Here is a 14757-nt window from a genome sequence, read left to right as displayed (position 1 = left end):
GCAAATCTCTAGTTAAAATCACGCCAATTATAATTGGGGAATCTGAAAGGTTGAAAAGTTGATCTGAGAGGTTTTGGAAGAATGCAGGATTATCAATATTTGGGCCATATATATTTTCAACAGTTGATGTATTACTGAAAATAGAAATATTTATAATAATAAATTGTCCTTCAGGGTCAGCAATAGTGGTGTTGTGGTAAAAGAAATGTTTTTGCTAATAAGTATTGCTACACCTCTTTGTTTGGAGTTATAATGATCTGTAGATATGTGTTTAAAACAGGATTACTTCAATTTGTGTTGGTCAGTATCTGTTAGGTGAGTTTCTTGTAAAAGGCATATGTCTGCCTAATAACTTCATTAAATAACTTCACCTTCCGTTTGAGGATGCCCCAAAGATGTTCTATTGGGTTTTAAATCTGGAGACATGCTTGGCCAGTTCATCATCTTTACCCTCATCCTCTTCAATAAAGCAGTGGACGTCTAAGAGGTGTGTTTGGGGTCATTATCATGCTGGAACACTGCCCTTAGACCCATTTTACGGAGGGAGGGGATCATGCTCTGCTTCAGTATTTCACAGGACATACTAGAGTTTATGTGTCCCTCAATTAAATGTAACTCCCCAACACCTGCTGCACTCCTGCTGCAGCCCCAGATCATGGCATTCCCACCATCATGCTTGACTGTAGGCATGACACACTGATCTTTGTACTTCTCACTTGATTGCCGCCACACATGCTTGAGACCATCTGAACCAAACAAATTAATATTGCTTAGAAAGCTTATCAGACCATAGGACATGGTTCAAGTAATCCATATCCTTTGTTGACATGTATTCAGCAAACTGTTTGCAGGCTTCCTTGTGTACAGACTTTAGAAGAGGCCCCCTTCTAGGGTGATGCAATTTGATGTAGTTGGCAGTGTATGGTCCGTAGAGCGTAGAGTCCCTAGAGCGTAGAGACCTCTTCAATCTCTGCAGCAATGCTGACAGCACTCCAGCATCTTTCAAAGACAGCATTTGGATGTGATGCTGAGCATGTGCACTCTGCTTCTTCAGACGACCAACCTGCTCTTTCAGACTTTCAGTTGTTTTGAGGGAAGAATAAATTTAGACTGTTATATAAGCTTCTTATAAACTGCTTTTCATTGTTTTAAAGTGTCATTTTGTCAGTGTTGTCCCATGAAAAGATATATACTTAAATATCTGCAGAAATGTGAGGGGTGTACTCACTTTTGTGATACAGTGTAGTTGATTTTTTGTTTCCAGACACGTTACATAACTACATTCTACATGGATATTTTACATTTGCTGTCTTGTCTCATCTTCTAAATATTTATTTTGTATTAAGAAAAAAATTGTGTTTATAAAATCCTACTGTGTATATTTAAAACAACCTGCATTGCATTTGAGTTAATGACGCTAACACTGTCCTCCATTGTCGTCTATTCCCCTGTTTGTAAACAAGCAAGAGCGACAGGGAGAGAGAGAATAGCAGACAAAGAGAGGGAGAGACAGAGTGACAGCCATACAGAAAGACAGAGAAAGAATAAGTGAGGCAGAGGGAAAGAGAGACATTCACCATGGCTTCAGTTACTTGCACTGTCAATACTCACTTTAATTCCCCATAAACTGTGAACTTTAAGTACTTTACGCACTCATTCACTTTACCAGCCTTGGCCTTACCAGCCAATATACCATATTTGCACTACTGTTATATGGGTTCTATTTATACTGTCATTCCATCTCAATCACCATCAATATTGGACTATTGTCTTCCGTCTTACGTATGTTTATTGTGTCTTGTTGTATTGTACATATAGTGTCTCCCACTCTTTTATATTATATATCTATTTCTTTTTTTACTTATATTTATATATCTATTTCTCCCCACACTACTGCACCTTGTTTCTGTCTCATGTATGTCTATTTGTGTCCCTGCTGTATTGTACCCATAGTGTCTCCCATTCTCTTTTATTATCTATTATCTGTACTTATCTGTACTCTTGCTGTAAAATTGGGAAGGAGAGTAACGTAATTTCAATTCTCTGTATGTCCTGTACATATACAGTATTGACAATAAAACTACTTAACTTGACTTGAAAAAAGTAAGTAAACCCTTTGGTGTTATCATAGATTCAGATCGGGCCTTCGTTAAACACATATCTAATGACACCAGGACAGGACTGCACTGGCTTCTAGTCAAATTCTAACAAATGTGCACTGTATTTTTCAAGTATTGGTCTCCTATCAGTGTATCTGCAGTCCTTAAAGTGGATCAGGATTATGTCAGAATACCCCAGGACAATCATAATGCCATCAGGGATCTGCCCTCTCTTAAAGCCTCAAAATACACACATTTGCCACTCAAACACAGTGAACATCTTGTACTTTAAACTAAACTTTACAGCCACCTATAATGTGTCCCAGAACTCCACTATATACAATAGACTAACAGATCTGTATTGATACATATTCACATATTTACATTCTTTTACTGTGGATTTTAATATACTTCTGTTTGCAATATTTTTGCAAATAGTATTCATTTTCTTATTTTTATCTTTCTCACAGTTTAAATATTTGTCAAAAGTTCTGATTTGTTCATACGCGTAACAAACGAGAACATAAGGTGATTTGAAATTTGATCCTCAATAAGAAAACATAAAAGAACACAAATAAAATTTCATTAATCAGAGATTAATCAGAAATTTGTTTAAAACATCCATTTTCTCCTCTACTCAGCACTGCTTGTGTCACAATAAGCCTAATCAGAATAAGACATCTTAACCAAATTCCCTTTTTGTTCTGCAGGGAAGGAAAGACAATCAATATTGATTTCCCCCAACACATGTATTATTACTCAAATAATGTTGGTTACTCATACATGATGGTAGGTCTGATGTTTACTGTCACTGTACGTTCAAATTCTATTCCACACTCTTCTGAAATGAAGGAATAAATAATAATATTAGTTAGTAGCTACTGGAAAACTGGAAAATAATTTTCTCTGCCTTACTATGAGAACTTGAGGTACTAGTTTTACACTGTACTTGTATCTATTCCTATATGCCTGAAGAATCACTAATTTAGAGGCTAATAACTCTGAGTGAGAGTCTCCTTTTCTATTATTAATGAATTGTATACTATTTTGCCAAATGTATTTGGGCACATTGATATAGCATTGTATTGATCAAGGCAGATCCCCTTCATTCAGTGTGACAGGCCATCCGTCTAATGCAGAAAAATGTTGCCTTGCCTGGGTAACAGCCTACAAGAAAATGATAAAGCTGAACATCTAAGATTGTTGCAAGGTACTAACTTGGCAAAATGGTCTTGTATCTGTTTTTGGTTCCATGACTGGGGATGTCCAGGTCCTTTGGATCCACAAAATTCATTGGAATTTCCTGGGGAGAAGTAAAGAGAAGCAAACAATGGACTTACTCTGTATAGATCACAACAGTTAAGCCATATAAAAAAACAAACAAAACAAAATATAATTTTCTGTTGAAAATTTGGCATTATTTTTTTTAAACTTAATATCATATAATAGTAGAGAAATGTTCTATTGATGAAAAGTTTGATTCTACTTGATAAGTGATGATTTCACTCACAGCAAATTCAGCTTGAAGAGCTTGTGTGCTAAGTGTGACATCTCGGAGCTGCTGCCGTGAGAGAGCTCGGCCGGCCGACCTTAAGTACTCTTGGGCAGCCCTCTCCCGAGGAGTCTTCTCTCCACAGTTCAGAGGCTCCACAGAGCCCAGAGCGCTCATATCCAGCACCAAGGAAACATTCGAGCCTCGCCTGAGCAGAAGAAGTTGGATTCATATCATTGGTGGGATGCATCTGACTTTGTTGGTCAACAGTTCCCAACCCCTGCCACGGAGCTTTTAGTGGCCATGCTAGAGCACTCATTCAGTGCCCATGGTGTCATGTAACATCTAAAATGTGTTTTCTACAAAACTGTCTGAATGCACAATTTTGGACATACACATGAAACAAAATGCAATTGAAAAGTATAACCTAAAATAAGCTATTTAACTTAGACGTATTATAGGTACAAGGCCAAAAAAGTAGGCAAAAAGACACAGATAGTAAAATAATTATTAACAAAGAATACTATAATAACAAAGAATACTAGTATCATGAATGTACAGGTATGTGATAAGATCTGCCAGAAGACGAAATTACTGATGAGTTTTTTACTTGGGCTAGCTCTATAGGTTTGGTAATATGGCTCACAGTGTCAGGGAATAGCCAGGCAGGAGTATGTGGAGGCAGGTAAGAATGATTTATTAAATAAATAACGAAAAAACAAAGAAACATGGAACAAATACATAAATCAAAACAAACCAGAGATAATAATAAGAACAACGGGGAGGCTAACAAAACAAAAACAAGGAACTAAAAAAAGATAGAATTAAACTAAACAGGGTAAAGAACATAAACAAGGAATAAACAAAGGCAATGACTATGAACATGAGAAAGCAAACGCGGGAAAGTCAAACAACAGGGGTTAGTGCAAAGACCGATGAGGACAAAGTGACACAGGAGGACTATATATACAAACAGGAAACACACACTAAACACGAACATCTGGGGTCAGGGCGGAGCTACAAATTGGACACACATGAATGGAAAACTACTGGGGAAGAAACACAGAGGAGCACGGGTCTTGTGGGGATGACACACAGACATGAGAACAGACAGGAAACAGAGCAAGGACGTGACACACAGCCCACAGTGCAGAATGCATCACCAAAAAGAATATTTAATGAGAAAGATACAAAAAACATAAAACAGTTATCATTGATATAATAATTGTTTTTTTTTTATAATTTTTATTTCTAATTTTTCCCATTTTATCCCTAATTTAGCACAGCCAATTATCCAACACCAGGAGGGTGAAGGCTGGCACATGCTTCCTCTGATACATGTGAAGTCAGCCACCGCCTCTCTTTGAACTGCTGCTAATGCAGCATTACCGAGCAGCCAGCGAGCTCGGAGGAAAGCGCAGGGACTTCCGGTTCATCAGCTCACAGACACCCTGTGCTGCGGACATTACCCTAGGAGTGATGTGAGGAGAGAGCGCCATCTACCCACCCGGAGGGAGCAGGGCCAATTTTCCTCCCTCTGAGCACGACAGCTTGAAGGCAAAGTTGCATGAGCGGGGGTTCCCCGCGACCTCCCGCTCATAGTGGCAGCACTTTAGACCGCTGGACCACTCGGCGCCCTATATAATAATTATGTTTGAATCAAGTGTATAAAAAGCTAATTAAACAAACATAGCACTGTTCAAGCTCCCTTCTCATGGTTTGTTTCATTCTTGTGATCCGTGTGCAGTCTCTTGGCAGTTTCTTTATGCCCATCTTTTTATTACTGGTAGATCAGCATCGTCATCATCATCATCATCATCATCAAAAATGGAAACATTTATTTACTTGCGTGTGTTCTGACACTATATGAAAACCATTTCTCAGCTCTGGTCCTGTTCTACACATTTGAACTACTTCTCCCTGTTCATGTCAGGTAGATTTTGTGAATAAGTTAATTAGTTGGATCAGGTGTGTTGTGAGCAGAAAACACCAAAATATGTAGGGAGGGGGAAACTTAAATATATTTTATTTTCTAAAGTTTAATGATTATTGCTGATACTACTGTCCAGATTCATAGCTTCATATCGCCAAAGCAAAATGAGTAGAGCAAATTTCACACACATTTTGGTGAAAAGAAATTAATTATTTATTTATTTTCTAATTTATTTTTACAAAGCTATTAACATTACATAAATCATCTCCAAAAACTCAATATTACCACACATTTGTTTTCCCTCTGAACATAAAAAGAAAGCATTGTAACAGCTTTCTGAACGCATAATGAACTAACCAGTCTACTTACCTCTCCTGAAGGCCTGCAGGCTTCATCTTGAATGGAGAGGGGCTGGAGGACAGGCAGGGTTTGATGTCAGGCACAACGGGATAGGGGGCGCTGTGGGGGACAGATACAGTGGTGGTGGCGTGTGTATGTAGGATGCTGGGGTTGTGGCTGAGGGTGGTGGTGGGGGCTCCAGAGGTTATGGTGGTGCAGGCAGGCTTGAGAGTTGGAGTGGCCTGCACCATGCTGCTTGTCTGGCTCAGTGGTGGCTGAGCTTCATGCACGGCAACTGGTGCCAAGTGAATGTCCTGACTGAGCACACTTGGCCCCTTCAGCTGACTGTCTGAATACTCAACCTTCTCTTTCAGGCGGTAAAGAACCTGAGAGACAGAGAAAGAACATTCTGGTTGAGGCTAATGCAGATTATCAAAGGTGCACAGTGAAAACTGAAGGCCTAAATCAACACACATTTGCCTGAAAATGAATAGTTTTTATGCAATGTCATATATACAGGGGTTGGACAATGAAACTGAAACACGAGGTTTTAGACCACAATAATTTATTGTTCTGATGGACAGTTCTCTTGGAAACAGGAGAGTTGAGGTGCACATTGAATTCTGCCGTGATTTGGGGAGCCGTGGTTTTATGTTTTTTGGATACAATCAGGGTTAGCACCCGAACATCCCTTTCAGACAGCTTCCTCTTGCTTCCACAGTTAATCCTGTTGGATGTGGTTGGTCCTTCTTGGTGGTATGCTGACATTACCCTGGATACCGTGGCTCTTGATGCATCACAAAGATTTGCTGTATTGGTCACAGATGCACCAGCAAGACGTGCACCAACAATTTGTCCTCTTTTGAACTCTGGTTTGTCAAAAATATTGTTGTGTGCATTGCAATATTTTGCAAACATATATTGCAAAACTGTACTCTTACCCTGCTAATTGAACTCTTACTGGTGCAATGTGCAATTAATGAAGATTGGCCACCAGGCTGCTCCAATTTAGCCATGAAACCTCCCACACTAAAATGACAGGTCTTTCAGTTTCATTGTCCAACCCCTGTACTTGGTAATATGGTTACTGACACTATATGACTATAGGTTTAAATGTATGTGAACAGCCTAAATACATTTATTTGCCCCGATTGAACCAGACAGCTTGTCTCATTGATATAGAAAATTATTACCAACAGAACAGGACTCTTTTAGAGCAGATAAACATAAACCAATTTCCCCCTATGCCTAATGTCAGACACTGGTGAAAGTTGTTTAAAGCCCCCCAGCATGAAGCTGTTCACTATAACTAGCCAGCTATTAAAACTAGCAATTAAAGTTAAAATATAGACTATGAGCCTCTTTATTTTCTGCCTGAATACTTCCTGCCAATGGTCAGTTGTCTTTACATGTTTGCTTGTAAACAGCTACATATTGCTAACTATAAGATTGTTTTTGTTTATGGAAAGTTCCCTATAGCTTCTATATCACATGCACAGTAACCCAAACTTTTTTCTGAAAATCTTCTAGAAGAGGTGCATTAAGTACCAGTCATTACCTAAATACAAATAAAATGTTTTGCATTGTAGATTAATACTGATTCATTAATACTAAACTAGAATATGTTTTATATTTTTGATTCTTCAAAGTAGCATCTCTTGCTTAGATGACAGCTTAGCACATCTTGGCTGGATTTTCTCAGTCAGCTTTAAGAGGTAGAGTCATCTGGAATAGCTTTCAGTTAACAGCTGTGCTGAACTTGTTAAGAGTTCATTAAATTAAATTTTCTTACCTCTTAATGTGTTTGAGAGCATCAGTTGTGTTGTAAAGAGGTAGAGTTGGCATACAGTGAATAGCCCTATTTGACTTCCCATCCTCCACATCTATCTCAACAAAAAATCACCAGGTTTGTGGTTGCTTACTATGTAGATAAAGCTGCATAAACTGAAAGTGTTTGGCACGCATACCTGACAAGACTTGCTTATAGCAGCAGCCAAACTGCAAACTGCACACCCAAAAAACATAAATATAAAATATAAAAGCATTTGTATTTTTGTAGCTACAAACAGTATGAGTAATGTACTTTTTTTTAACTGATGAAATTATTAAAAATATAAAAAATATTCTTATACATAAAAATAAATAAAATAAAAATATTTAACCAAAAAGGTTCAAGAACTTTAAAAGCATCCTCAAGTGCAGCCACACAATCCATCAAAAATCTATGATCAAACTGGTTCTCATCAGGCCTGCTTCAGAAAAGGTTAATTACCTCTGTTGCACCCGATAAGTTCATCAGAGTTACCAGCCTCAGAAATCCCAGATAGGAGCCCACCTTTTCGCATAGTTTAAGTTTACAAAAGATTCCTTATGTGTTTCTTCAGACTCTGGATGACTTCAGTATTAATTTACCACCCAGAAAAGAAAAAACATGGAATGTGTTCAGAAGGTGTGTCCAGAACGGTACCATATGTAAAGTTAAATGTCTATTATTTGTATGAGACATTAGATATTAATTAGAACAGGTAATTTCCTGGAGAATTTACAGCAGTTAATTAGATGCCAACTGCATGCACTATACAGGTGCCACCCATTCTCTAAACCAGAAATGTGAAAAACAGCCCTGCATAAAATTCAGACTCAACTATCTGGAGTTCATATGTGACAACAGCTTCTGACTGGGCTTTTCTTTTACTTGATCCATTGATCCAGTCTTGCAGCAAAGCAGTCAGGTAACGCTGAATCTCACAAAACAGGTTAGAACATCGGAACACAGGCAAGACACTTGGAAAAGCAGCATTCACCGAAAGATGCCAGTGTTCTCTCAAACACAGATCATGAAACACACTCACTAAATATAGATTAAAAACCTATACAAAATGGCATATAACCAGGAATGGCATGGCTGATTATGAAGCATTTGTTTTGGTCTGGTGCTCCAGTGTGACATTTACTGCCAAAATCTTTTTCATAGCTGTCTTATTTCTAGATATTAGTTGTGTTGCTGACATTTTCTTGAGTGAGAGAGGCAACAGGCTCGTCCCAGAGCTGTGCTCACACACAACACCCCCACACAACACACACACACACACACACAAAATCTAAAATACACTATTTCAATAAAAAAAAAAGTACTTGTACTATTTTCTACTTTGCACAAGTGTAACAATACAGTGATGTATTAATACATGTTTGGAGTTTAATGTGTGGCATTTGCCATTTCATCTCCTATCTGTGAAATTTCAAAAATTGGTCATACTGTCTGTAGCAACGAAACATACGTTTGTCAAAATATTGAAACCACACAAGCAAAATAACTTGTAATTTCTTAACAACTAACAGTGTGTGAGCCAGTGCGGTGATTTGGGTTTGCATTTTGTATAAGCAAACGGTCTGTAATGTCATGTAATGCCTGCTAAACACTTTCAGTTTATGCAGCTTTAACTACTACAAAGTAAGCAACCACAAACATGGAGAGATAGATGTGGACGATGGGGAGATTAAGACATCTTTTTTCACATCAGAGCTTTGATAGTGAAATGAATAGTACACGTATTACGAAATCTTCAAACTTTCAATACTTAAGCAATGTCTATCTTTTGCCATGTGTTGCCTTTAGTTATTTTAAACAGGCTACAGAAAATCATAGTTTTCACAATCCATAGAAACTAAACTAAACAGAAAACTAAACATTTGGTTTGGGAAATATTTTTTTTCAATGTGAGAAGACATTAAGTCTTGACCTGTAAGTGCTGCAGTCAAAAGGAGAATTAACTGTCTCCATCTTGTGGTAATGTAAGAAAGGTCCTAAAATGCATAAATACTGTAAGTAAGAAAACTCTGGGCCTTGCTCATTAACATGTTTCTCAGAATTTTTGGTTTGGTCTTAAGAAAAAATGTCAGATTTATGCTTTTATTCTGTAGAATTGCATAAAGATGGATTTTCCACTTCCCTTGTAAATTCCAAATAATAAAAACTGTAAATGTCCGGAAGACGTTTGTTTCTTTTTCACAAGAGTGAAAAAACTTATATACATATAATTTGTGATTAAATGAACTGGAGGTGAAACTTAAAAGAATTAGTTGATTACAGCAGACTGCCTTTTTGTAAAGGCATAAAGGACTATAAAGGAACTTTATGAAGGAACTTTAATTTTTTTTTAATTAGACACTAACAATGCTGAAATAAATCTGAAGTATGGAGGCTCATTCTGAACTGTCAACTAGCAGGGTGCTTCCATGGGTGCTCAACCTTCAGTACTTCTTTCTCCCAGTGCATTGTAACTGCAAGACCAGCAGTTTTGCAACCATCAGAAAGACTTTCACAATTTGATTGTAACACCGACATTCCATTTTAACTGAAAACTAAAGCAATACAATTCTACAGTCAGAAACACATGGCAGATGAGCAACCTGACATTCTATAACAATACAGGCAATATGAATATCGAGATAAATAGCAGAATCAGCAACGAACCATGTTCTGCATAAAACGGTTGGAAGTAAGGCTGGGTATCACCACTGATTTTATGAATCAAAATGGATTCTTTTGTCATATTTTAGGTTTAAAGGTTTTGTTTGGATGTGAGAGAGATGTTAACAGACTCCACCTGTGTGTTATTTATTCTTAATTTAGGTACCATAGTGGTTTTTTAGAGAACACTAATAATCAAACATCATCATGATGTCACCAGACAGGTCAGAGATAAAGTTGTAGAAAGTCCAAAGCAGGGTTAGGTTTTTAAAAACTAAACACTGTTCAATCTATCACCCGGAAAAGGAAGGAGTATGGTACAACTGCAAACCACTTAAACTGACAGCGGAGAGCACTAATTAGAGAAGTAGCCAAAAGGCCTACGGTTACTCTGAGGAAGCTACAGAGATCCACAGCACAGGTGGGAGTCATTCCACTGGACAACTGTTAGTTGTGTACTCCACAAATGTGGACTTTATGAAAAAGTAACAAGAAGAAAAGCATTGTCAAAAGAAAGACATAAAAAGTCTATGTTGCTAATGCAGAAAACATATAGATATATAGATAGAAACATATAGAAAACATATAGATAAGCTGCTGTGTTTACAATTGAAATTTTTGGCCTAAATGCAAAACGCCATGTGTGCCAAATCTAATACTGCACAATCCCCTAAACACATCATCCCCACTGCGATAACACAGTGGTGGCAGCTTCATGCTGTGGGGATGCTTTTCTTCAGAAGGAACATCTGTGGCAAGACATGAAAATTGCTGTTCACAAATGCTCTCCATCCATCGTGGCTTGTTTGAGCTATTTGGCAAAGAAAAAAATGCAAAAATCTCTACTTTTTTAATTTAGACAAGATATTTAGCAAACTGTACACCAAATCAGTTAACACTAAATAACCCCAACATCAGGATAGAGCCTTATTGTTTTTTTTGTTTTTTTATAGTCAGATTTAAATTGAACAAATATGCTATTAGGATTGTTTTACAAATGCAATATCAAGGTAATAATCATCTTTAGCACTCATTTTGTTTTCTGTAAATGTATACAGATCCAGAACAATTTATTATTAAAACAAATGTGTCGATACATTTTCTTTTTTTTTCTGCTACTGCATTTAAGGTGGAACAGAAAATTAACTTGTTTGCTAGCTAAATGCTAATTACCAAAATGAGACACATCTTGTTTAGCTAGTCTAGCAGGCTTTAGTAACACTGAGTAAAAAAACTGTCAATAACATTAGCTTCTCTACAACTACGGCACATTTTGAAACTGCTGGTCTAGTGCTGCCACGTTCAATTTTTCAGATGTTTAGTTTGGATATATGCATTAGTGTTAAAATGAATAAAACATAAATCAAATATGTAGCTACATCAATTGTTTGGCCATACTTTTTACATGAATAAGGCAAATAAAACATATACATCATTAGGTAAGACATTTTTGATAGATGCACCAGGATTTCAAAATTAAAAATGCTAAAATTGTATATTTGGATTTCAGTGCTCACAAAGCAATGTGGAAAGATAATGATCTAACTGTCTTAACCTGAACTCACTATATGCATTACTTTTGACTATGCTGTACACATTAAAACACCTTACATTTCACCAAATTTCTTAAAACACTATTTCAGCCACAGACAATACAACACATAACACTTGACACAAATAAGTAAGTGGAAGTACTTTTTTAACTGTACTTTCAATCTTATCCGCAACACCCTCCACCCCCATCCTAAGTCCAGCTCTAGCCTCACAACTCCTTTTGATTGGCTTACAACTTAACAGGCTAACCTCTGTTTTAATCTCCTAGGCCCGTCGGAGCATGCTGGTGATGATGATGTCATCAGTCCGGCTCATTAGGTTAAAGATACAGCACAAGCAAGCATTAAGGTCCACCAGTTAGAGAGGTTCATTTTGGTACAGGACAGCAAGAGAGTGAGAAAGGGACTGAGTACTGATCCTCTCTGGGCATTTGAAGCGTGGCATCAGCACCTCAGAGGAAGAAGGGACACCACCACCAACTTCCTCTTTCTTGTGTGCACTCTCTCTCCCTCCTCTCTCTGTCTCTTGTTCAGAGGTTGCTGCTCATTTCCTTTTCCTCTCTTTCACTTCTGTTCTCTCTCACTCTATACTGTTTTTGGGTCCTTTTTGTCACTGGCACCTTCTCTTCTTCTCTCACTCGACCCCTCCTTCTAAAACGTGCTGTCTCTCCTAGTATCACCCCCTTCTCTCCTTCCTTTTCTCTACAGGTCATGCTGCGTTTTAGACTTTGTTTGCAAATATAAAATCCTGTTCTCTCTTAAGCAGGGATTTAGATTTAAGCCGAAAGCCTGTGACTGTGTGACCCTCTCAGGCAAGCATGTCTTATTAGTGTGAAGCAGGAAGTGGTTGAGCTGCAAAGTGAGGGCTTCTTGAGGCATTTACCATTATCCACCATCTCCCCCACCCCCACCCACAGGCAGTCTAATCTGACCAAACCCTCCGTTCTCATCAGCAAGCTTAAGGTGTAGCACAGCAAAAAATGTGTGACACTGAGAGACCTACCATTAAACAGGTGATGATGATAACAAAGATGGTGAAGAAGATAACCACAGCGTAGAAACCCTCTTTGTTCCACAAGTTGTCCCGCTCGTGCTGCCCTTGAAGAACATTTTTCTATCAGACAGAGACAGGAGAGGGGAGAGAAGAAAACGCTAAATGAATACTCCAGTATATCCTAATGAAGCCTCCAGCTAACCTGCTGCAGCTGTATTGCACGAGTGATTACTTCTAAGTACAACAGAAAACACAGAATGTGGACGGCTACAAAGCAAACTTATGAGAAAAACTGCAGAGCCTCAGCCTCTGCTCAATGACTTTGTTTCTAAGCATGAACGAGCACATGTTTTTTGTTCTTTTACTAAATGGAGGGACATGTTTAAGTACAGAAACCTTGCTGTCTGTAGTAATAAACCCTGTGGTACAGATTAGGTTGAATACTCATCTCAAAGCCCACACAGTCAGACAGTTGAGCTACAGTTTCCTCAATGGCCAACATCTCCTGGCTCACCTGTAAAAGCGGCGTCCAGCAATGCGTCGCCAGCCCAGACTTGCATCTGAGCGATACAAGTCTTGAGTGTGTGTGCTGCGTTGGCAGATGATGTGAGGATTAACAAGTGCAACACTCAAGAGGCCAATCTACACTGACATTTCCTTGAGTGAAAAAGGCCGCAGGCTCCTCCCACAGCTCTGCCCACATGCACCCCCACACAACACCAGTGCGCGCACACACACACAAACCAACACCACACAGATAGTTGGTTTCAGTATTTTGGAAAGTACATTTTAGCCCCCCTTATATACAGCTAAGAGACCACTTAAAAAATATTTTTATTATTTAATGAGTTTCTTTGATTGAAATACCAAATTGAAAACCTCTGGAATATATTCAAGAGAAAGAAAGATTATCACAAGCCATCAAACCAAGCTGAACTGCTTGAATTTTTGCACCAGGAGTGACGGCATAAAGTTATCCAAAAGCAGTGTGTAAGACTGGTGGAGGAGAACATGCCAAGATGCATAAAAACTGTGACAAAAAAAACAGGGTAATTCCGCCAAATATTGATTTCTGAAGTTTGTGAATATATTATTTGCATTATTTGAGGTGTAAAAGTTCTGCTTATTTTTGTTATTTCAGCCATTTCTTATTTTCTAAATTACAATATTTTTATTTGGAATGTGGCAGAAATGTTGTCCATTGTTTATAGTATAAAACCACTAATGTTCATTTTACTCAAACATATACTAAACATAGCAAAATCAGAGAAACTTTCTGTGTGCATGTGTGTTTTATTGCTTATTAAATTAGAATATTTTAATGTGTTGAGTGAAGAAGTTTAACACAGAGCTTTAGTGGACGAAATAAACACTAGTGTAGCTGCATGTTTTACCTTCAATCACTTAAAGAAAGGAAACATGTCACCAACTGTGTGCGTGTGTGTGTGTGTGTGTGTGTGTGTGTGTGTGTGTGTGTGTGTGTGTGTGTGTGTGTGTGTGAAGGAGAGAGAAAACATTTGAGTGATTTAATCCATATTTCAGCATCAACAAGGCTCTAGACTAACTTTTTGCACTGGTTGCACCGGTTCTTCTTTTTCGACTGCATTGCCTGTAATGCCACAGTTTTACAGTTTTTTTTAGCACTTTTTTAGCATTGCCTATCTAGGCAACATTGACATGTAAATAATTAACTAACAATCTGGTCAATTCTTTATTTGAATTCAAGAAGAAAGGTTATATTCAGAACATGTGTTGTTTAAAGTGTTTTACTAATCTTAAATTTAGCCTAAGTCTCTCAAGATAAATTAAATAAAAATAAAATGTAAAAGTGCACTTGTTTTAAGGGCTTCAAACTGACTAATAGCTTGATATG

The 14757-nt window shown here is 37.9% G+C and overlaps 1 protein-coding gene across 2 annotated transcripts in view; it reads right to left on the bottom strand.

The window, feature by feature from the left end:
- Positions 1-14757, bottom strand: part of ptprr (protein tyrosine phosphatase receptor type R) — a 104902-nt gene that overhangs the window by 19729 nt on the left and 70416 nt on the right. For both annotated transcript variants that reach the window (XM_007237357.4, XM_049475103.1), the window contains 4 exons: positions 12894-13004; positions 5894-6249; positions 3610-3799; positions 3318-3402 (listed from right to left, as the gene is read on the bottom strand). In XM_007237357.4, coding sequence (XP_007237419.3) covers positions 3318-3402; positions 3610-3799; positions 5894-6249; positions 12894-13004 — 742 coding nt within the window. The remainder of the gene's footprint in view (positions 1-3317; positions 3403-3609; positions 3800-5893; positions 6250-12893; positions 13005-14757) is intronic.

Source organism: Astyanax mexicanus, chromosome 2 (genome assembly GCF_023375975.1).
Source record: "Astyanax mexicanus isolate ESR-SI-001 chromosome 2, AstMex3_surface, whole genome shotgun sequence".
Lineage (NCBI taxonomy): Eukaryota > Metazoa > Chordata > Actinopteri > Characiformes > Acestrorhamphidae > Astyanax > Astyanax mexicanus.
This window is presented reverse-complemented; position numbering and strand designations above follow the sequence as displayed.